At 31.8% G+C, this 24,783-nt stretch overlaps 4 protein-coding genes across 4 annotated transcripts; 3 read left to right on the plus strand and 1 right to left on the minus strand.

Moving 5' to 3' along the window:
* Positions 1 to 896: 896 nt before the first annotated feature.
* LOC130946775 (ruBisCO-associated protein-like) lies at positions 897 to 1,966 on the plus strand. Its single transcript, XM_057875618.1, has 2 exons — positions 897 to 1,350; positions 1,424 to 1,966. Exons 1-2 carry the CDS (start codon positions 925 to 927, stop codon positions 1,787 to 1,789), a joined length of 792 nt encoding a protein of 263 aa, XP_057731601.1. The 5' UTR covers positions 897 to 924; the 3' UTR covers positions 1,790 to 1,966.
* A 279-nt stretch (positions 1,967 to 2,245) lies between these two features.
* Positions 2,246 to 3,574, minus strand: LOC130946774 (chitinase 2-like). Its single transcript, XM_057875617.1, has 2 exons — positions 3,099 to 3,574; positions 2,246 to 2,944 (listed from the first exon to the last, which is right to left on the minus strand). Exons 1-2 carry the CDS (start codon positions 3,420 to 3,422, stop codon positions 2,342 to 2,344), a joined length of 927 nt encoding a protein of 308 aa, XP_057731600.1. The 5' UTR covers positions 3,423 to 3,574; the 3' UTR covers positions 2,246 to 2,341.
* A 10,497-nt stretch (positions 3,575 to 14,071) lies between these two features.
* Positions 14,072 to 15,865, plus strand: LOC130945699 (uncharacterized). The gene has a single exon (XM_057874406.1). It carries the CDS (start codon positions 14,072 to 14,074, stop codon positions 15,863 to 15,865), a length of 1,794 nt encoding a protein of 597 aa, XP_057730389.1.
* Positions 15,866 to 18,386: 2,521 nt separating this feature from the next.
* Positions 18,387 to 24,411, plus strand: LOC130946536 (kinesin-like protein KIN-5D). The gene is made up of 22 exons (XM_057875304.1): positions 18,387 to 18,790; positions 18,877 to 19,006; positions 19,309 to 19,464; positions 19,560 to 20,036; positions 20,250 to 20,347; positions 20,437 to 20,593; positions 20,709 to 20,778; positions 20,868 to 20,944; positions 21,034 to 21,087; positions 21,170 to 21,250; positions 21,344 to 21,455; positions 21,616 to 21,702; positions 21,823 to 21,998; positions 22,081 to 22,242; positions 22,330 to 22,437; positions 22,521 to 22,679; positions 22,801 to 22,884; positions 22,980 to 23,185; positions 23,271 to 23,372; positions 23,480 to 23,589; positions 23,686 to 23,837; positions 23,956 to 24,411. The coding sequence occupies exons 1-22, from the start codon at positions 18,621 to 18,623 to the stop codon at positions 24,175 to 24,177; spliced, it is 3,150 nt and encodes a 1,049-aa protein (XP_057731287.1). The 5' UTR covers positions 18,387 to 18,620; the 3' UTR covers positions 24,178 to 24,411.
* Positions 24,412 to 24,783: the final 372 nt, after the last annotated feature.

Here is a 24,783-nt window from a genome sequence, read left to right on the forward strand (position 1 = left end):
CACCATTTCATGGGACTTTTGTTTTATGAGATGATGGTGATTAGTATGGGACTATGGTGCTTAAAAAGTTGTGTTTAACTTATAAAGATTAATAATTAATATTTAATTTAAAAAATACAAAAAATTAATCATTTTTAAATATTTAAAATTTGTCACGGAAAATAAGTTAAACAAATGAGGAGACTATATTATTGGCCTTAACTTTTATGTATTGACTTTGGACAATATATCTTTTTTATTATTATTGGTACTGATATATTATTGTTCAAGGGTGAAGCATACTGACTTATATTATCTGGGTTATTTAGGTTTGGACAAGGAGGAAATGCATGATATATACTTATATAGGCCCATAGCTGAGGAGTAGACTAATTCTTTCAGGTGGAGAACGAATGCCCTTTTGAACTTGCTGATGGTTAAAAGGCCCAAAAAAAATGTTGTTGATGGCTATAGACCCAAAAATGTGATATTTGACTCAATGAATCATGTTACTTAAATATTATTATTGCAGATAATTTTCAACGTCAAGTTAATGAAAACTCCTTCAAGTATTCATACATGACTATGAAGTGGTGTCCATTGAGTTTAGATGCAAGCACGTTACAATAAAACATGTTTAAACAATGTTTTCAGAGATATTTGATGACCTTCAATCTCAAGTGATGAATCTTAGCTTGACAAAATCCGGGATGATATCCATAGCTATCCAATGAGAAGGATCAGCTACAAAATCTTTGTTCTTCTTAGGATTAGGGAGTTGGTGAAATAACTTGATTTGATTTTACGGTAACTCCATACATACCTTGCATTTCAACCATTCATAAACTCAGCTATCTAATTAAGAACAAGTATATATAAAGCCACCATGTTGATGACACATTAAGATCAACATTATTAACAACCCTTACTCCAAATTGCAATTCAATGGCATTATCCATCTTTAGGCAATACACATTTGATGATTCATTCTTACAAGTATTTGTATCGAGTAAGTTCCTAAAGGAGTTCCAAATTGCCCTGACATACGCCATAGACTATGACGAAGAGGGTGTCCCAACCAATGGGGTGTTCAGACCCACTTGGGACCTAACAAAGGTCACTGCCTCAGCAATCTCTCAGTTCAAGAAGGACCATCCTGATGTCAATGTCAAAGTCTTCATTTGCATTGGAAACAAAGGCACCATATTCCCCTTCAGCCCTCTTGATAACAACTCATGGATCACCAATGCAACTCAATCAATCACCAATATCATCCATAATGATCACTCTGACCTCCAAATTGATGGCATTGATGTCTTATACGACCACATCAATGCCACACCCGATGTTTTTGTCGACTGCATTGCCCAGGTTAGAGTTAGAGTAGTATTATTTAAACATAATTATTGATGAATAATAAATATATCATCACTATTTTGGGCAGGTTATGAAGAACTTAAAGGATGGTGGTGTGGTTAGTGTGGCTTCAATTTCACCATCCTCTGGTCTCAACAAGGACTTCTACTTCCCCTTGTACAAGACCTGTCCAATTCTGATTGACTGGGTAGATTACCAGTTCCAAAATGAGGAATCTCCAGTGTTGGATCCAAAAACGTTGTTGGTGCAATACAACAAGCTAGTGGGAGAGTTTTATCCGAGAAGGAAGCTGTTTGCTGGGTACAGTGCGGAGAATGAGGACTGGGGTACTCTCTCTCCAATTGTGTTCTTTCTTGGAGGCATGGATATTCTCAAGAAAAGAAGAGGCGCTGGTGTCTCCATCCATTACCATAATTACTATAATAACCAATGAATAATGCATGATCATGCAACAATTTCTACCTCAAAGCTACTCTACTCTATTCATATACTTATGTGCTGTTAAATAAGACCCATGTTCTATTCTATCACATATGTTCCTATGAATATGTACTACTTATCTTTGTAAATAATAAAATAAAATTTGATCCTCATTATCATTTATAGGATAAAATACTATTTAATCCATTTGCATGGCAAGGGAATAATAATCATTAAGCATATATACAATGTAATAATAAGTGGATTTTGTATGAATTCCAATGGTTTTCTTTCCAGCCACAGCAGAGCATTAAGCAGCAGAGTGCTCCACCAATATTATAACAGTGTTTGAGATAAGATTTTGGCCTTCCACTTCTTGAAATTAAGCACCAGTGTTACTCTAAATGCTTTCTTTGTCAAATTGTCATGAATGTACACAATAGGTTGACAATTTTGTGAAAAAAGTATAGAAATTAAAATACCATTTTATTAAAATAGTACTCTGGAAACAAATACATACATAGAAAGTATATAGTAATACAATGAAGACATATATACATAAAATCTAATGAGGAATAGCCAAAAGTGCTTGTGATTGCTTCTCATATTTGAATCCATTAGCCTTAGAATCATCAGCAGACCAGACAAAGATACCATGAAGTTTCTGCTGGCTCTTGAGAGTGCTACATGCAGTGAAGAATCCACCATCTGGTGACAACCCTCCACTCCCATCACTGATAAAACTCACCAACACCTTCCCACCATTATAGTTTGAACTCTGTGTGTTGAAGTACCCTATGAACTCATCCACTGTGGTTCCTTTGTCATATGCATAGAACTGAAAGTTCACATAATCTATCAAGCTTCCATAACTCTTCCACAGTGTCATGTAGTGATTCTGGACAACTTCGTCGTCAAACGGAGCTATAGAAGCGAATTTGATCACCCCATTTTCCTTGAGAGTTTTGATCAACTTTCCAATGCATTCAGCAAAGGTATCAGGGTCTGATTTGAAGTGCTCGTAGTCGATGTCGATTCCATCTAAGTTGTACTCCTTGATTATGCTTGTGAGCGAAGAAACTGCGTTGGAAACCCATGAATCCACCGAAGATGGATTGAAGTAAGCAGATTCGCCGTTAACACTGTCGCCGCCGAGACTAAGTGCTACCTATTAAATATTACAGAAATGTTTGGTAACAAAAAAAAAAATTAACCAAAAATAGTCCGAATTTGATTACTAGTCATTAATTGTTATAATTATTGTAACAATTAATAAATGTTAAATAAGCAAGTTCGTAACGCTAAAGTGGTTTGTAACGCACCTTGACATTGGAGTTGTCGGACTTGATGGAAGATACTTGGGAAGGGCTAAGATTCTGTTTGTCCCAGAAGATGTTGAATTTTCCATTGGTTGGAGAAGTAGAAGATGAAGTATCGTAGTCAATGGCAAAGGAGAGAATGAAGTGGAAGTCAACGTTGGAGTTAACAGGAACATCTGAGAATTTGACATTGTTGAACTCAGCTCCAATGTATTCTCGGAACAAGTTTGAGTCCGAGGGTGGTGTTGCTGCTGCTGCGAGGAACAACAATGAAGCGTTTAGGATGAAGATTGCAAAGCAAAGCTTGCAAATACTTGGAAGTTCCATTTGTGCTTATTAGATTCAGAAGGTGTTAATTAATTAATTAATATGATTATAGTACACAACTTAGACATGATTAAATAGAGGGAACGCAATCCTTCATTCATTTTCTCCAATCTCCTAACACAACCATAAATCATCAGTGTTGAATTTTATTTTGTTTTTTTGGTCAACGAATATTATTCTGGCGCCTTGCATTGGAAAATATCTTTGACCACTCAGGTCACCTCATGCGCAACCAATTTCATTTAATATTTGTTACATTTTTCAAATTTGGTCCATCTATATTATTAGGTTGATTTTTTCATATAAGAATTTCGAAAGAGATTATTGAAAGGAACAGATCAAGATATATCTACTGGGTTGATATCCTTTGAAATATTGTAATTAAAATACATACAAGTTGATCCAAATACCACCAGTTGCAATCATGCAAACTAAATGCTTTTAGTAGGTAACATTGATTAAACAAACTTGTCAATGTATAATAACTAAGGCTGAGGTTGAATAACCAGCTTAATTAAAAGTGTTTATTTTTTAAAAAATGTAATAAAAAAATTTATTACGAGAGAGAAGTTATTTTTTAAATTTTTTTATAAGTTCTTAAATAATTTTTTAGACTGCAATTTAATTTTAAAAATTACATTAAATATTAATACTACTATTTTTTATAAATCAAAAGCTCAAAAAAATTATTTTTAAAACTTCTCAAATAAACCTAAATATTGCATGATCGTCTAAATTTCTAATCTATCGTATCCTAAACCTCTTCATTCTAAATAAAAATAACTAAAATCTAAACACGTATAACTAACCCACACAAAACAAGTTAAAACATATTACAAAATGGAAACTGATGTCTGATATGCAATTGTATTCGTATAAACTTAATAATTATAAATTATAAAATAATTTGATATATTTAATTAAATTAATATTTAATAATTTTTTACTATTAATTTACACCAAAGCAATTGCATGAGTTTTTATATATAATGTTGAGGCATAACACTTTTAGTGATAGAAAGGTGAAGAATTGGTAAATTTGATTTTAATGCAAGTTAAAAAATAAGAAAAAATGTTAATTACTTTATATCTTTCCTAATCCCGGTAGAATACTGGTGCTTACCCCCTAAATTTTTGTAAATTAAAAAAGAAAAAAAATTGAACCAAAAAGTGTATAAGAAGGGTCAAAGAAAGCAGCGGTTAATGATTTCATTTGTCACGGAGACTTGGTTGGGATTGGACGCCAATCCTTGTATGAGATTTTAAATCTTGCAAGGCAAAGAGTCTCAAATCTCAATCAACCTAACCCCATTTATTATTTTTCTGATGAAATATCTTTTCTCTGCAAAGAAGTCATTTGAGAAGGGAGTTGTTATTCTCAAACTTGTATTGCATCTGGAATGAGTAGTTAAATTCGTATTCCTTTTACGTATAAAATAATAAACAAGTACCCTTAAATCAACAACTTGTTACTCACCCCGAGTACCCTAATTAAATAGTATCCTTTTAGTTTTGAGAAAAGAAATTGCATTGCGGAACAAATAATTATTACTATGGTACTAATACACCAATCTAAGGAGTAGGGACTATTCCATCACTCTGGTATAGGGTATGAATAGGAGACCATTTATATAAAAATATCTTAATGATAATTGAAAATTTTAAAATAATTTAAGAAACGTTTGACTAATCTGTTTAACACAATTGCGTAATCATATTTTTGTGAATAACCATTAGGGGATTATTTATCTTGTTTATTATTTTAGGGGGATTTTGTATGTTTGTCAACGATTTTGTCGAAGTTTTGTAATTTTGTATAGTTTAACTTTTTTTATTGGACAGCATTGGTTCACTTCTGGGCTTCAAAAGCGTCAAAGGGAAAAACATTAACAGCAAGGCCCAAAAATTAAGAACATAGCAGAATCTTTACCCAAAAAAAAAAGGAACATAGAGAATAAGGCCTAAAAAACAGATTGATTTGAGTCAATATGGAGATTAAGTGCTATCCAGTATCCATAACCTAGAGCAAGTTTTTCAAGTCCAAGAAAAAAAACTAGACTAACGTTTTTATTATTTAGTGACTAAAACTAAAATGTATAAATATGTTTAGTTACTGATCTTGCCTGGAAAAAGGTCGGCTTCCACACCTCGGGATCAGTCGAGCTGTAGACTGGAATATCGAGCGTCCGTCCTTCTGAATCCGAGTTTCTTATGGTTATTAAGAATGTGGGCAATGAAAAAAGGGAGGAATGTACCTGCAAAGGCACTCTGATGCTTAAGTCAGTTACCAAACACATATTTAGGCTTCATTAGGGCATATAATTTTACATGAATAAAAAATTATTTTTTTAACAGCATATATATACTAGATAAAGCATTAAGCCTTGTAGTGGGAGTATTAGTAAGATTGCGTAATTTGGAAGTGTACGTGTGGAGGCCAAAGAACATATTTCTGAATTGGAAAGAATCAGATTGAGAACCTCGTCATATCATGTGAAAATGTCAGAGAAGGTGGTCATCTTTGCAGAAGCATAGACATAGAGTATGTCCCAAGCAAAAGTATTCAAAGATAGATAAATTTATGGTGGATTCTATGGTGTAGAAAGGAAATTGTTTCTACATGTGTAGAATGATAGGTGTCAATATATTAGTAGTTTATGTTGATGGTTCTTGGATGGGAAAGAATTAATTAGAATATACAATTGTTGATTCATTGGACCCAAAAAAAAGAGTGTGTGTGACATTATATCTGTGTCATAGAGACAACTTATTAGGTTTTTTTTATTTTAATAAATTAAATAAATATTTTATTTATTAAAATAAATAATTTAAAAAATTATTATCATATAGACGAGATATATGTATTTATAAATATAAAAATATATTTTATAAAAATAATAAAAATATTAATAATTTAAATTAGACCAAACTCTTAAAAATAGAACATTTCAATTAATATGGAAGGTGGACGATCTTAACCGTACTACTTCCATCCACCGGCGTTTTTTATTAGAATTTACACTAAATCAATTCAAATAATAATAAAGCGGAATTCGAATCCCCAACACTTGCTTAAGCAAACTAGTGAGCTAACCACTAGACCAAGTTCATTAATTAGTTAGTTAAAACTGCCTATTTCTTCTATTATTTTCAAACTGCTCATCTTTTCTATTATTTGAAATTGCTTATCTTTCTTATTATTTGAAATATTCTACTTTTAAGAGTTTGATTTAATTTAAATTATTAATATTTTTTATTATTTTCAAAAATTATATTTTTATATTTACAAATACACATATCATGTTTACAGTAAGGAGATATATGAAAATTAAAAAAATACACATATCTCGATATGGATAAAATTATCTCGTTTACAGTATAAACAAGATAAGAGATGCTGATGTATTTTTCTAATAATTTTTAAAATTATTTATTTCAGAAAATAAAATATTTATTTAATTTATTAAAATAAAAATTTTCCACATATTATTTGATTTATTGTTAATAAATATGTGTATCACTAATCAAATTAGAATTAAGTCCATTAGATGAAAAAAAATTTGAAAAAAAAAATATTTTTGAATATTAACCAAAATATTTTTCATGGAATTTAAAAAAGAAAAAGATCTGGAGACTAACTTACTTTCACTCTTAACATTATTACTATTAAAAACGAAAGAATGTATAATTTAAGTAATAGGTAATTACTATTCATTTGCCGTGGTTAACAAATTTAATTTGTTTTTATAATTATATGTCCTAAATATATTACTGATTATTTTTATATTTTTAATATTTTACATGTTTTAATTTAGAAATTGAATTGATAATTTACTATAATTAAAGGTATCCCATTTTTTAGAAGAAAATATTTAACTTTGAACAAAAGGCTAAATTAAAAAGATATAAAATATTTTAGACAAAAATAAAATATTTTTTCAATTGTAATTGAATGAATCGAAAACATTAAGGACATTAAGGACATTAAGGACAAAAGTATATTTTATCCTATTATTAAATATTTAAAAATAAATAACAATTTACAATTGAAAAAATATTGTTTTTGTCCATAATATTTGAACTAAGTTCTAATTTTATTCTTAATGTTTAAAATATTTTATTTTATCTAAAACATTTTATATCGTTCTAATTTAGTCTTTTGTTCAAAGTTAAATATTTCTTCTAAAAAAATGGGATACCTTTAATAATAGTAAATTATCAATTTATAAATTAAAACATGTAAAATATTAAAAATATAAAAATAATTAGTAATATATTTAGGACATATAATTATAAAAACAAATTAAATTTGTTAACCACAGTAAATGAATAGTAATTACCTATTACTTAAATTATATTCTTTCGTTTTTAATAGTAATAATTTAAGAGTGAAAGTAAGTTAGTCTCCAAATCTTTTTCTTTTTTAAATTCAATGAAAAATATTTTGGTTAATATTAAAAAAGATATTATTTTTTTCAAAATTTTTTTCATCTAATGGACTTAATTCTAATTTAATTAGTGATATACATATTTATTAACAATAAATCAAATAATATGTGAGAATTTTTTATTTTAATAAATTAAATAAATATTTTATTTTCTGAAATAAATAATTTTAAAAATTATTAGAAAAATACATCAGCATCTCTTATCTTGTTTATACTGTAAACGAGATAATTTTATCCGTATCGAGATATGTGTATTTTTTCAATTTTCATATATTTCCTTACTGTAAACGAGATATATGTATTTGTAAATATAAAAATATAATTTTTGAAAATAATAAAAAATATTAATAATTTAAATTAAATCAAACTCTTAAAAATAGAATATTTCAAATAATAAGAAAGATAAGCAGTTTCAAAATAATAGAAGAAATAGGCAGTTTTAACTAACTAATTAATGAACTTGGTCTAGTGGTTAGCTCACTAGTTTGCTTAAGCAAGTGTTGGAGATTCGAATTCCGCCTTGTTATTATTTGAATTGATTTAGTGTAAATTCTAATAAAAAACGCCGGTGGATGGAAGTAGTACGGTTAAGATCGTCCACCTTCCATATTAATTGAAATGTTCTATTTTTAAGAGTTTGGTCTAATTTAAATTATTAATATTTTTATTATTTTTATAAAATATATTTTTATATTTATAAATACATATATCTCGTCTACACGGTAATAATTTTTTAAATTATTTATTTTAATAAATAAAATATTTATTTAATTTATTAAAATAAAAAAACCTAATAAGTTGTCTCTATAACATATATATAATGTTACACACTCTCTTTTTTTTTGTGGGTCCAATGAATCAATAATTGTGTACTCTAATTAATTCTTCCCCATCCAAGAGCCATCAACATAAACTACTAATACATTGACACCTATCCTTCTACACATGTAGAAACAATTTCCTTTCTACACCATAGAATCCACCTAAATTTATATTTATATTGTAACTTTGGTAATTAGCTAGGTTTGACTCCCGTACTTAGGGGTGATGGGGGCGGTGATACTATTCTTTTTTTTTTTTTTCATATTAGAACATGATAAAAATATCATTCTTCACAATTCTTTACTAAATTTTTATCTTATTTTTATTTATTTTTATCTTATCCTTATTTATTCTAATATTTCGTAATAATACTTTCTATATTTTTATCTTATCCTTATTTATTCTAATATTTTATAATAATACTTTCTATATATTTAGCTTTACTTTTTATAACTTTTCAATAAAAAAATATAAAGTACAATATTTTTTATATTTTATTTTTTTATTTTTTTATTTTTTTATAATTTTATTATTCATGATAGAAATATAATATATAACTATTTATATTGTCTCTTTCTATTAGATAAATAAAAGAAGAAAATATAATCTGTAAAAATCAAATAAATCTAAAATAAAACTTTTACTTGAGAAAAAATATTAAAAATATTGTTGAATTAAATTTAATTTTGGACTAATATATAATGACAAATATTATTTGAGTTAAAAATACAATTATGGTTTAATGTGTGTTTAAATAATGCAGACCCATTACTCATCTCACGGCAAAACAATGCTGCTTGTTTGTTTCTTTAATGTGTCAAGTAAATGCACATACCAATGCACTTAACAAAGCACCATCCAGCAAAAGAGTTTGGATCTTCTAAAATTTGAATTTTACTTTAGAGAGTAAAGTGTGATTTTTATCTTTGAATAATTTTTCTTTTATATTTATTCTTGGTCCCACCTATAAAATCAATGGTAAGAGAACACAGTTTACTCTCTAAAGTGAAATTTAAACTTTAGAAGATCTAAATCCTCAGCAAAAATAAAAGAATATACATTTGCAAAATAAAAAATAGGCATTTGTCTTCATCATGAAAAAAGGAGGACAGTTGGAACAAAAAGGAACCAACAACAAAGCAGTGACAGTTGTGGCTCTAGCAAAATAATAAGACACAAGGACAATTCCACTACACCAAGAACATCAGCAAATCAAAATGCAGAAGATCACAAGTAAAGTTTGGAAGAGAAAAACAAAAACACAGAGCTATAGACAACAATTAGAATGACTCAAATATGGAAATAAGTTGCATGCCAAGAAAAACCACAACTTCAAAGAAAACAGAAATTGGTGGATCAGACCCTCCAACATGCAACGTTAGTGGAGCAGGATAGAAAAAAGACTCCATGTCATAGGAGACAGTTCCAACGGGTTGATGGTACGGAAAGACAAACCCAGGCTTAAAGGAGGGGGACAGTTGCCCCCACAAAGTATAAGAAAAACAAAAATCTTATATAAATCAATATATTTATTCTAATGTAATCATATTTTTGCCCCACAAAAATCTACAAAATTTTATTTTAAAATTCATGTTAAAAATAATTTTTTTATTAAATTTAACATGTAACAATATTTATTTTATTAAATTTGATTTAATATTAAAATTAAAAATAAGTAAATACAATTAAAAAATAATAATAAACAGTAATAATATAATTTTTAAAATTTAATTAACTAATTAATTATCAAACTAAATCTCAATTTTCTAAATATAAGTAAAATTATCAGTATTTTTTGTCTTAAAAAATTAGTTAAGATAAGATAAAATAGTATTTATCCATTAATTAACATTTTTTATTTTAAAATTATATAATATTTTTTAATTTTATCTCTTAAATAATTTTGTTGGTAATAACTATTTTGAATTAAAAAATATTTTATGTCATAAATATTATAATAAATAAACTTTCTAATTGAATGTGAGGTAATTAATATTTGAAAATGATAGGGAGTAGTAGAATAATTATTTAAAATTTAAAAGCATAGAAGTTAATTAATTTTAATATATTAAAATATGTATTTTTTTACATAGTCATTTGATTATATTTATTATTTTAGATAATTAATTATGTGATGAATGTAAAAGATATTTTATTTTTTAATTATAACACATAATTAAATAGATGCGTAAATTCTTTAATCTAACAGTATATTAAAATTAATTTAAAAAATGTATAAAAAATTAATTATTTAAAAAAAGAGAGAAAAAAATGTAAATTAAATTTTTATTATTTGAAATAAACATATTTTTCATATATCGGTTTATTTTTTTATGGTATTTATATATAATTATAGTTTCAAATTATAAATGCTAGTGTATTAATAGGCGCTAACATGTCAATTGATTCAATCTTTTATTATTAAATATATATAAAAATAAATAAAAATAAAATTAATGGCAAATTATGTATAATTTAATTAAAATATTTTAAGTTTAAATTTAAAAATAAAAAATATTCTTTTTATAAATTATATATAATGAATAATAGTTTAAGAATGAAAAACTTCACTAACTGTTTTTAATTTTTGTATCTCTATTATATTTTTAATATAATTAGTAATTTTCAACAAAATTTATTTTAAAAAAAAAATATTTTTGCTCCCACTCTTAAAATTTTTTGGGTCCATCACTGATGGTACGAGAAATTGGAAGCGGCAAGGAAGAACAAAGAGGTAGAGCAAGCTGATTTTTCAACATTTGAAAACAAGGAAAATAGAGTGATACAAGAGTATCATCTTAAAACACTTGAGTTGAAATCATTTTCTTTCAATTTGGGTTTCATTTCAGATTTTCTTTGCTATGGCTACTTAATGTCATCTTTCAGTATTTGAGAAAAAGGTTTATGAATGTGAGTTAAAAAAGCCATAAAAAAAGAGACATGAGAGAAGCATGAAAAAGCCAAAGAAATATTCCAGTGTAATTTGATTTTATTGAACTAAAGTTTAGTTTTTCTTGCCAAGTTGGGATAACATTTAGGTTTTCCTTCCAAGTTGGAACAGCACTTGAAAAGTTGAGTTTTGGTGAAGAAAGCTTAGTGGTAAATACTAGTTGAATTAGGTTGTAATTCAATAGTATTGGTGATTGTAGTCAGTTGATCACAGTGAAAATTCCACCATGGTTGTGATGAAGACTGGACGTAGAATTCATGGCACTTAGAATCCGAACCAGATACATGTTAGCCTGTTTCTCTTCTTTTTTTTTTTTCCTGTTTCAGTTATGCATATGAGATAAAACGAAAAAATCTCCTGCATATTTAATTTTCGTGAAAACAGAACTCAAGAATTTTAGTTCTGAATTAACTTGATTCAACCCTCCCTTCTCAAGTTCAAGCAGTTTCATTAGATATAATTATTTATATTATTTTTTTATTAATTTAAATTTTTGAGATGAATAATTGTACAAAAAATTATTTTCACATAAAATATAAAAAAAACCACACATTAAAAAAACACAATAACTTTGAATGCACACATTTTTGTAATTAATCTCCCAAGTTATGTCTGATCTCATGACTAAAGCTCCCATTTGATATAAATATATGAGCGATATAATTATATAAACATATAAAAATAAGTGTAATTGAACACACAGAAATAATAATTTTCATTTGATATTTGTTATCTTTATATATATTGTATCACAAATATTAAAACATCAACAAAAATCCCAATATGGATTGCTTCAATGTTAGTTTTCAATGATTTCTCACGACCACAACCAAATTGTACATCGATGCAGTAAATTTTCAATGTATATAAATATTCCCACGAACATATCACTACAGAACGGAATAGTGTCAATGGCACGACCTATCGTTCTTGATTATATTATTATTGTTAGAAATAAGAGACTAAAAAGAATAATATATTATTCAGTATATTCAAGTTGTCTAAAATAATATAATATAAAAAAGTATTTATAAGTATTAAGAAAATCGTAATAATAAATATTCAGTATGCTAAATAACATGGTTCTGAAAATCGGACCGGACCGGCCAGTTCAACCGAAAAAACCGGAAACCGGTCACTTAGTCGGTCCGGGTAACGCTAATAACCGCTTGGTAAAAAATCGGCCAAAAAACCGGTCGAACCGGCAGTTAATCGGCGAACCGGAAGAACCGTCTGGTTTTTTTACGGTTCAATGGTTTGCAAATTCATATGCCAAACGACGTCGTTTTGGCATTTTTTTTAAAAAAAAAAAAAGAAAAAAGAATAACGTTCGCGACTAACCCTAATCTGATACCCCCCTTTCTTCCCCTTTCTTCCCCAGTTCCCTTTCCCCACAGCGTCCATAGCCACCCACATCGCGCCAGCGTCCATAGCCACCCACAGCCATCAAGGCCACCAAGGCCACCATACCCGAGCCCGCCCTTTCTTCCCCTTTCTTCCCCAGTTCCTTTTCCCCACAGCGTCCATAGCCACCCACAGCGTGCCAGCGTCCATAGCCACCCACAGCCATCAAGGCCACCAAGGCCACCACCGGCCGAGCCTGCCTCCTCGTCGCCACCCACAACCATCGACAGCAACAGCGACCACCACCGGCCGAGCCCGCCTCCTCGTCGCCACCCACAACCATCGACAGCCCACCCACAACCATCGACAGCAGCCGACGACCACCGGCCGAGCCCACCTCCTTCTGAATTTGGTAAGACTCTCTTCTTTCACCTATGCTTCTTGATTTTGATTTTCTGAGGTTCTGATCTTGTTCTGTGCTCGCCTGTTCTATGCTTGATTTTGGATTTTGATTTTCTGAGCCCCCCTTGATTTTCAGGATTGATGTTTTTTATTTTGAATATGTTTTGCATTGCTGCTTCTGTTAGCTCGCTGCTTCATGAATCATGATGAATATTTTTTTCTGCTTCTGGTAGCTGCTTCTGTTTTGCATTGCTGCTTCTGTTACCTTGTTACCTGCTTCTGTTTTGCATTGCTGCTTCTGTTATCGCCTGTTCTATGCTTGATTTTGGATTTTGATTTTCTGAGCCCCCCTTGATTTTCAGGATTGATGTTTTTTATTTTGAATATGTTTTGCATTGCTGCTTCTGTTAGCTCGCTGCTTCATGAATCATGATGAATATTTTTTTCTGCTTCTGGTAGTTGCTTCTGTTTTGCATTGCTGCTTCTGTTACCTTGTTACCTGCTTCTGTTTTGCATTGCTGCTTGTGTTACCTGCTTTTGTTTGCTGTTTCATTATTTTCATCATTGTTGTTATTGACTTTGAATATGTTTTGCTGCTTCTGTTTGTTGCTTCATGATGAATATTTTGATTATTTTCATGGTTGTCTGAAGTTTTCTGGTCTTTGGTTTTCTGATTGTTATAGATGGAACAATCACAAAGTAAACCACAGCCACAAGATTCTCAAATTGGTTCATCCAGAGGTAAATCCGATCCAGCTTGGCAGTATTTTACAGTGAAGTATGACAAAAATAACAAGGCTCAATATACATGTATTTTCTGCTTGAATACTTACAATGGAGGGGGGATATATAGAATGAAATATCATCTTGCAAAGATCCCTGGACAAATTAAAGTTTGTAACAAAGTAATTGAAGATGTTGAACTTCAATTCAAAAGGCTTTTGGAGGAAAACAAAAAAAATAAGGCAGAAAAAAGAAAATATACAGCTGATTGTTATGATGTGGAAAGTGAAACACAAGCGGAAGAAGAGGGTGAAGCGCCTAATCCTGTACAACCTCCGGCTCCTGCAACAATGGGAGACAAAGGAAAGAGAAGAGCGATTGCTGCTACTCCAATTGGAAGTTATTTTAAGGAAAGGACTACGCCAGGCTCTCAACCAGCTTTGAAAAGTGTCTTGGCCAGTGAACAAGTTAAACACAAGGTTAAGTTGGGGCTTGCAAGATGGATCATTGATGCACGGATTCCATTCAATGCAATTCAATCTCCTTACTTTCAACCTGCCTTGGACGGCGTTGCTGCAATTGGACCTGGTTTCAAGGGACCGTCGTATGATGAAATGAGAGTTCATTTGCTGGCCGATCTTAAGAAGGAGTGTCAGTTGCTTGTTGAAGGTTATAGAAGCTCGTGGAAAAGGACTGGTTGTACACTGATGGCATATGGTTGGACTGATCAAAGGCAGCGTACGTTAATTAATTTTCTAGTTTATTGTCCTGCTGGTATGTCATTTGTTAAGTCTGTTGATGCTTCTGATATGATAAAAACTGCCGATACCTTGTTTAAATTGTTTGCTGAGGTTATTGAGTGGGTTGGGTCTAGTAACATTGTGCATGTGGTTACTGATAATGCTGCGAATTATGTATCTGCTGGAAAACTCATTCATGAAAAGTATCCAAATATTTTTTGGTCTCCTTGTGCTGCTCATTGCATCAATCTTATCTTGAAAGACATAGCAAGTCTTCCTCACATAGCTGACCTTGCCTCTCGTGCTTCAAAAGTGACTGTCTTTGTTTACAATCATATGATTTTCTTGTCATGGCTTAGAAAAAGAAAAGATTGGAAAGAAATTGTTCGACCAGGAGTAACACGTTTTGCTACTGTTTTCATTACTTTGAAAAGTATATATGATCATAAACAAGACTTGCAAGCATTGGTGATTGACAAATATTTCACTTCTCATAAATTATCCAAGAGTGTCAATGGGAAGATGGTTAGTTCAATTATCTTGGATAGTAAGTTTTGGGTGGATTGTTTTACTACTGTTATGCTTGTTGGTCCTCTAATTAAGTTATTGAGGCTTGTTGATGCTGATGAGAAATCTTCTCTGGGTATCGTGTATGCGGGCATGCAAAGAGCCAAAATTAATATCAAGACAATGTTTAGAAATAGGAAATCTGCATACACGCCTTATACAAGTATCTTGAAAATGCGGTGGGATAAGCATTTGAAGCGTGACCTCCATGCAGCAGCATACTTTTTGAATCCAGATTACTTCTATAGTGAGGGGTTTGTTGAGAAGGCAAATATCTTGAGGTCTTTGCTTGATTTATTTGATATTGAAACTCTTTGCGATGACTCGGTTGCCGGAATGCAAGAGATACAGTTGTATCGAGATCGAAAAGGAAGTTTTGGAAGGGAAAGTGCATTGAAAGCAATTAAGAGACTTGAACCTGATAAGTATTTATATTTCTATGTTTAATTTACTTTAAATGTTTTTTAAATATTGAATGAAAATTGATGGTTGAATTACATTTTCTGGTAGGTGAATGGTGGAGGCTACATAGTGGGAGTGCTCCTAACTTGCAAAAAATGACAATTCGTCTTCTTAGTAAATAATATTAATTAATTCTAATTATATTCTAACAATTATAATAAAATATAACGCATATAAATATGAATTATATATGGTCCAATATAAGGAACTATCTAACCGTAACTTGCACTTAATTGCCAAGTTAATTGCAACCGAAGTGGAAATTTCATAGCTGTTGCACTTAGCAGCGTTTGCTTCGTTATTGTGTTATCTATTTGTTTTGGCTGAGGTAGTAACAAGAATCAGATAGATTCCTTATTATCTTAGTACTTAGTAGAGTTCCTTTCGGTAGCGTTTGTTTTGCAGTACTGAGACAGAGACTGAGAGACTGAGACATAGTATTATGTTTGTTGGCTCAGAGACTGGTATTAAAATTTCTGTCTCTGTCCTCAAAATTTCAGTATTTCAGTGCCTCCAAAATATAGGGACACAGGAGATTGATATTTTTAGAAACAAAGACTGAAACTTTAGTAACATTTTATACCTAAAATACTTTCATTTTAATTAATTAATTCCAATTTTATCCTTTGTGTAAATTAAATTAGAATTTTATTCTTGTTTTAATTTTTGTCTCTCACTTGACACCAAACAGAATACTAAAACTTATTTCAGTCTCTGTCTCTCAGTCTCAGTCTTTCAGTATCTGTCTCTCCACCAAATGCTATTCAAGTTTAAACTTCATGTCCCTGCTTTAAAAAGTTTTGTAATTTTTTTTTCGTTAGAAAAATTAATATTTGGGTAGAAGACGATGGGCGTACCAACAAAGACGTAAGTAACAACATCAAATAATATATGGTATGGAGTGTTAAAGAAAGCAAAAAGGTGTTAGATGAATAGATGTAGAAAGCAAATCAATCAAATATCAAATAAACTAATAACTAACTAAATTTAAATCCAGTGTAAGTTTCATATAGCCTATTTATGCTCATAGGATTCTGCCATGCATCAAAACTACAAGGTTTGTAGAATTATACATAAGAAAGATAAAAATGAAGAAAAAGGAGTCGTAATAACAATCATAAGAACCAAGTGGCTAGCATGTGCCTTATTCTTTATCATTATCAAGGTGGGGTACCTTATACCACCATGCTAAATACCCTACCTTGCCTTGCCTTGCCTTCCTTTTCTGAACCACCAAACTTCTACTTCTTTCCTTATCAACACTCCTCCTCTTTCTTCATTCTTTATATATCTAAATCATATTCAATCGTAAAAATCACTCTATTTATTATTTTCCGTTCCATTCAGGTACCAACTTTGCTTACTTTTATTATGTATCCACAAATAAACATGATCTAAACAGGGTTAGGGTGACTACTGCTATTTTTTTTAAGTTGCAATAACTCTATTTTGTAAAATAAAATAAAATAAAATATAAAAAACCTTATTAATATACTAAAAAATTAATTTTAAAAAACGTTATGTATCTTTTCAAGATGCATTATCAAAACCATCCACTATTAGATCTCCTAATCATGTACCTTGTCAATTCCAAATGAATCTCAGGTTAGACCGTTAGATGTACTTTGAACTTTTTTATTTGAAAAACAAAAATTGCAGCAATCTGGAATACTAATATATAAAGTCTAAATATTAAAACAGATAGCACCTGAAAAATGTGATTTGCTTGCTAGAACCTAGCAGGAGATATTTAAATAGTGTATGATATATTTCCCATCAACACTCGTAATAAAAAATCAGAGGCAAATCACTCCACTTTTAAAACATCAACTCAAAAGTCAAAGAGTAGACAAGGTCCCCGGACCAAAATATTTTGTTTAAATTAAACCAGCAGAATTTGCAGTGGGTCCTTGGTCATATGCTAATTGAAACCACCTTTCTTCCTCGTTGATAATAAATAGGAACTCTCACCTTTATACTCTTATTTATTTGTTTATTATTCTTTTGAGGATCCTATACTACTGTATACATTTAGCATGATAGTAAAAAATTCTTAGATAATAATTTAATCAAATTAATTAAATTATTTAATAATTTTAAATTATCAGATTTATATAAAGACAAGTGTATGTGAATTTTTACCTTACTAAAAAGGAAGGTTTCAAAATTTTTCAAACAAAATAAAAGATGGGTTTTTTAAGTTACTGACGGAAGCTAACCTTATGTTGTTTATAACGGTCGAATGAAAGGAGAAAGTAGAAAGGTGGCATTTGGACGCCGTTATCCGGGCCCATTTTTGCTCGTGAATTGCCGTAACGGCTTTCTATTTGAGTTCGGAAATTTGTAACTTATTTGGTTTATCTCTGTCAGTACCCAAAATTGGATCGCTCACAGTCACACGCACCTTTTCTCTTCCAGCTCCCGAGAAAAGACACTCACTCACACGCTCTCTCTATCAAGACAACTAACTACATAATCATAATATATTTAATTATTATTTATAAATCGACGGAAATTATTATCTTAAGCAATATCGGATTGTATTATATTGTGTTGCATAGTGTAAAGAGTCTTTGACTCTAAGATTTCTGGTTTCTGAATTCTCACGTGAAATTCCATTTGAAGGCCGGCACTTTTTTCTTCCTTTGTTCTCTTCTTACTGTAAGCTTCTCATTTTATCGTTTCAATTCCGATTCTTCCTCATTCTCTATCCACATTCCACACTCTTCCGTCGCCGATCATGGATGCACAGCAGAGAAGAGGAGGAGGACTCGTGTCCATATCTCCATCCACGCCTCGCTCCAGCGACAAGGCAGTGCGAGATCTGCGATCTGCGGATTCCAATTCAACCATTTTCAATAAGAACGACAAGGACAAAGGCGTCAATGTGCAGGTTCTCCTTCGATGCAGGTGACTCTCACTCGCTGCTAAGCTGATTCAGCTTGTTTTTGCAACTCTGGATTGTTATGTGATTGTTTTCGTTTTGTTTGTTGCAGGCCGTTGAACGAAGATGAAATGAGGGTGAATACGCCTGTTGTGATTTCCTGCAATGAAGGTAGAAGGGAGGTTTCCGCTGTGCAGAATATAGCCAACAAACAGATCGATAAAACCTTCGCATTTGACAAGGTTTTGTGCCTTCTTGCAATTTATTCAAGTGCACGAATTGTATTGCACATATGTGATCTTGTGGAGAATCTTCTAGTAAAGTGAATAAGAATACTTGTGGAGGTTCAATTTAGAATTCTAGAAGAAAATAACATTCATCAATTGGATTTGAAAGCCCTTTCACATTGGCATTTTGAAATAACTTATGTCTTATCGGTCGTGATCATGGTAGTAAAGAACTTCTAAATATTTATTTTCCCTTTCTTTCTGTAATTTAAACAGCAATTGCAGTTATTTTGAATTTGGTTTACTTTGGAGTATAGGTGTTTGGCCCTGCCTCTCAGCAGAAGGAACTGTATGACCAGGCTGTGTCTCCTATTGTGTATGAAGTACTTGAGGGTTATAACTGCACAATTTTTGCATATGGTCAAACGGGAACGGGGAAGACATACACAATGGAAGGAGGAGCTAGAAAGAAGGTTATTCAATATTCCCCTGTTTTAACTGCTTTTTATGTCTGCTCAGTTGTTTTGTATTGAAATCCATTTCTCCTTCTGTGCTCTTCATCGTGCAGAATGGCGAATTTCCGAGTGATGCTGGTGTCATCCCCAGAGCTGTGAAACAGATTTTCGATATATTGGAGGCTCAGAATGCAGAGTACAACATGAAAGTAACGTTCTTAGAGCTTTACAATGAGGAAATAACGGATCTTTTGGCCCCTGAGGAGACTGTAAAATTTGTAGATGATAAGTCTAAAAAACCTATCGCTCTAATGGAGGATGGGAAAGGGGGTGTTTTTGTTAGAGGATTAGAGGAAGAGATTGTTTGCACTGCAAATGAAATTTACAAGATATTGGAAAAAGGTTCAGCAAAAAGGCGTACTGCTGAGACTCTTCTTAACAAACAAAGTAGCCGTTCTCATTCCATTTTTTCAATCACAATTCATATTAAGGAGTGTACCCCGGAGGGTGAAGAAATGATTAAATGTGGAAAGCTCAATCTTGTGGACCTTGCAGGCTCTGAGAATATCTCTCGTTCTGGTGCAAGAGAGGTATTATATGATTATGCCTGATTTGGGTGGGAACATGTGGCTACGTGATATCCTGTTTGTTTTCGCATAAGTTTTGTCATTATTTATTAGTTTTGTTGGTGTTCTAAGAAATTGTGTTAATCTGCTGCATTGACTCTGTCTTGTTCTATAGTGTATGAACAGAACAAAATTTCACAGCTTTTGAACTTCCACTAAGAAAAACAATACTTGCAGGGTAGAGCAAGGGAGGCTGGGGAGATAAATAAAAGTCTACTTACACTAGGTCGAGTGATTAACGCCCTTGTTGAGCACTCAGGTCACGTTCCATATAGGTATGAGCAGCTGCAACTAATATAGTCGATTGTCATTCATATTATTTTGGTTACTTTTAAATCAGGCCTTCTTTCTTTTATTATATCAGGGATAGCAAATTAACCAGATTGTTGAGGGATTCCTTGGGTGGTAAAACCAAGACATGCATTATTGCCACAATATCGCCTTCCATTCACTGTCTTGAAGAAACCCTTAGTACCTTGGATTATGCACATCGTGCCAAGAATATAAAGAACAAACCAGAGGTGACTTTTTTAGTTGCTCCTTCTTTCCGGTTAACATTTTGATCTTTCAACGAATCAGTTCGATGTTTTCAACAGTAAACCATATATAACAATTTGGCGTTGGTTATTTTGTCAGGTTAATCAGAAAATGATGAAATCTGCAATGATAAAGGATTTGTATTCCGAGATTGACAGACTGAAGCAAGGTTGTTTACTGTTTACACTTCTCAGATTGTTAAACTTATCTTCCTCGATGTTTTTTCCCTTTAAAAGATTTTTTATTTATGTTACGCAGAGGTATATGCTGCTAGAGAGAAGAATGGAATCTATATACCACGTGATCGATATCTTCACGAAGAAGCAGAGAAGAAGGTTTCCTTTGAGTGTTCTAATGTCAATTTGAATTGGAAATACTGTGATAACTTTGGCAGCATTGCTAATCCCTAATCTATGTTCCATAGGCCATGGCTGAAAAGATAGAACGCATGGAACAAGAGGCAGAGTCCAAAGATAAGGTGTGTACTCCGTCATTGATTATTCCATTTATAACTATTGAGTTAGCAATTAAAATAACGATGTGCCCTGATTTGTGATTAGCAACTAGTGGAGCTTCAAGAACTCTACCATTCTCAGCAACTTTTGACTGCTGAATTAAGTGACAAACTTGAAAGAACTGAGGTAAATTCGGTCATGCATAACTCCTCCGTTCTTTTGTGTTGAACGGCTGATATGTTCACAAATTAAACTTACTTCTGGTGTCTGTATTCTCAGAAAAGTCTAGAAGAAACTCAGCAGTCCTTGTTTGATCTCGAGGAAAGGCATAAACAAGCAAATGCAAAAATTAAGGAAAAGGAATATCTGATATCAAATCTCTTAAAATCAGGTTAGTGAATTATAATCTTACGTTTGTGTAATTTCCTCTAGTATTGTTAAATTTTCAAGTTGGTTGAATACCATCTTATGCCAATGCAAACTACTTCAGTATTTTGCGTGAGTAGATGCTTACATTTTATATCTTTTTATCAATTCTTTTATGTTTTCAGAGAAGGCACTTGTGGAACGTGCAATTGACCTACGAGCTGAGCTTGAGAATGCTGCATCAGATGTGACAAACCTATTTTCCAAAATTGGTTAGTATTATTCTCTAGAGTTTCTTTTCTTTTTTTCCTTTTCTGGGCATGGATTGAATAAAATACATACCACTGACATGAGGGACATATTTACCGATAAATTTTCTTTTCCAACAATAGAGCGGAAGGATAAAATTGAAGAAGGAAATAGAATACTCATCCAAAAATTCCAGTCTCAGTTAGCTCAACAGCTTGAGGTGTTGCACAAGACAGTGTCAGAATCTGTAATGCATCAAGAGAAGCAACTAAAGGATATGGAGGAAGATATGCAGTCTTTTGTATCAACAAAGGCAACGGTAGGTTAAAGTTTAAACAAACCTTTGTTAGAAAACTAGAATTTTCCGGATTTACTTACTTCGTTTTGGTATGCTTTTGAAGGCTACCGAAGACCTTAGAATAAGGGTAGCAAAGGTGAAAAACATGTATGGCACTGGCATTAAAGCTTTGGATGATTTGGCTGAGGAGCTTAAAGGAAATAACCAGTTAACTTATGAAGACTTGAAATCTGAAGTAGCAAAGCATTCTTCTGCCTTGGAGGATGTAAGCGCTTTATTATTCACCCGTTAAAGTTGATTCTACTTAAAGTCAGATTTTATTGCTATGTTTAACTTGATTTCTGTGCTGCAGCTTTTTAAAGGAATTGCCTTAGAAGCTGATTCGCTACTAAACGATCTTCAAAGTAGTCTCCACAAGCAAGAAGCCAATTTAACTGCGTATGCTAATCAACAACGGGAGGTATGCGATTTTTGGGTTGTTCACACTTTTGAGTTGGACATTCTGATTTTTGAGGATGCTCAATTTTCTGCTGTTGCATGCAGGCACATGCTAGAGCAGTTGAGACTAATCGTGCAGTGTCTAAAATAACGGTGAACTTCTTTGAAACTTTAGACAAGCATGCATCCAGTCTGACCCAAATAGTGGAGGAAGCACAAGTTGATAATGATAAAAAATTATGTGAGCTTGAAAAGAAGTTTGAGGTGACCAACTATGCATTTTCTCATAATTACACAAATCATGATTGGATATTACTTTTAAGAAGAGAACACAAATTTGTCTCATCTTTTAACTTCGGTCGTTCTCATTCTTAACTGAATGTAGGAGTGCGCTGCCTTTGAGGAAAAACAACTATTGGAGAAAGTGGCAGAAATGCTTGCAACCTCAAATGCTAGAAAGAAAAAACTGGTAGCTATTGCTTCTGAACATGTGAATTTTCAAGTTTGGCTTATAGAGTCTCCCACAAACACTTGAAGATAACATCCTATTCTTATTTTTCCTAGGTTCAAATGGCGGTTAATGATCTTCGCGATAGTGCAAACAGTAAAACCAGTCAGCTGCGGCAAGAAACATTAACCATGCAGGATTCCACTTCATCTGTCAAGGCAGAATGGAGAGTTCACATGGAAAAATCAGAATCAAACTACCAAGAGAATACTTCTGCTGTAGAATCTGGAAAGAAACACCTAGTGGAGGTTCTTCAAACCTGGTATATAAACAATGCATTAATTTTTCCTAATCATTTGTTATCTATCTTCTGTTTACTGTGTCTAACGGTGAACATACAACTGCAGCCTCAACAAGGCCAAAGTAGGTTCGCAACAATGGAGAAAAGCTCAAGAGTCCTTGGTTAGTTTGGAGAAGAGAAATGGTGATTCAGTGGATACTATAATTAGGTAGGCTTTGAATTCCCTACTCAGACCAAAATGATCAAAATACAATAATATATATTAACTATATTGTTAACGTTACGCTTTATTTTTCCCCATTACTTTCTGGCTAGGCGAGGAATGGAAGCTAATCAAGGCCTACGAACCCAATTCTCAAGTGCTGTATCAACAACACTCGAAGATGCAGGCACAGCTAACAAGGATATTAACTTATCGATTGATCGTCAGTATTTTAGTCTCATACCTCAGTTACCATGATTTATTCCCTTTATAGATCAATATGCAAATGTCAACTGATAAGTTAAAACCGCACTTGCAGATTCGTTGCAACTTGATCATGAAGCTTGTGAGAACCTGAACTCCATGATCGTCCCATGCTATGGAGATCTAAGAGAACTGAAGGGCGGTCATTACCACAGAATTGTAGAGATAACCGAAAATTCAGGCAAATGTCTGCTCAATGAATACACGGTAAGAGAGTTGAACTTGCCATGCATACTTTTGTATATTAGAACGTATAATATGTGATGTGTTCCCAACAGTACAGTGACAACATTTCTAAATGTGTTAATTACCCTGTGACGAACAGGTGGACGAACCATCTTGTTCAACACCAAGAAAGAGACCTTTCAACTTGCCAAGCGTTTCATCCATAGAAGAACTAAGAACCCCATCGTTTGACGAACTATTGAAGTCATTTTGGGATGCAAGATCTCCAAAACAAGCAAATGGAGATGTTAAACAAATTGGGGCATACGAAGCCGCGCAATCAGTTAGAGACTCCAGACTTCCTCTTACTGCTATTAACTAGGAGAGTCCAAGTTCTGTAAATAGCATATTTGTTGAGATGTAATTCCACAAATAATATATATTCATTTATTATTATTTTTTCCTCTGGGGAGTATAGAGGATAAAGAAAAAGGGTGGTTAGTCTTGTGGAGGAGGCAGGAATATGTAAGGTATGTAATATGTTTCTGGCGTGTTTGTACTAAACTAGATCTTGCATTCCAAAAGTAATATTAATTATTTATTTTTTTTCGGCGTATGGATATTCAGCAAAGCAAAGTACACAGTACACACAGCATTAGTACCAAACCAGGGCACGCATCACCGGGGGCATGAGGAGTTTTTAACATTTCATCAACGTAAGAAAGGCGAAAATTCGCTAGTGATTTATGATGCACCAACATTAACACAGTTACGACCCGATATCGAATTCTAAAATTTTATAAGACATGGGAGAAGTATATATATATATATATATATATAAAATATCAAGTATTTTTTAGATAAATTATAATAATATTTTATTAAAATTAAAATATAAATTAATTTTTAATTATTTTTAATATTTTATTTTAATTATATCAAATATTTAAAATATTTTTTATTTAATAAATAATAATATATATTATAT

Source organism: Arachis stenosperma, chromosome 8 (assembly GCF_014773155.1).
Source record: "Arachis stenosperma cultivar V10309 chromosome 8, arast.V10309.gnm1.PFL2, whole genome shotgun sequence".
NCBI classification, from domain to species: domain Eukaryota; kingdom Viridiplantae; phylum Streptophyta; class Magnoliopsida; order Fabales; family Fabaceae; genus Arachis; species Arachis stenosperma.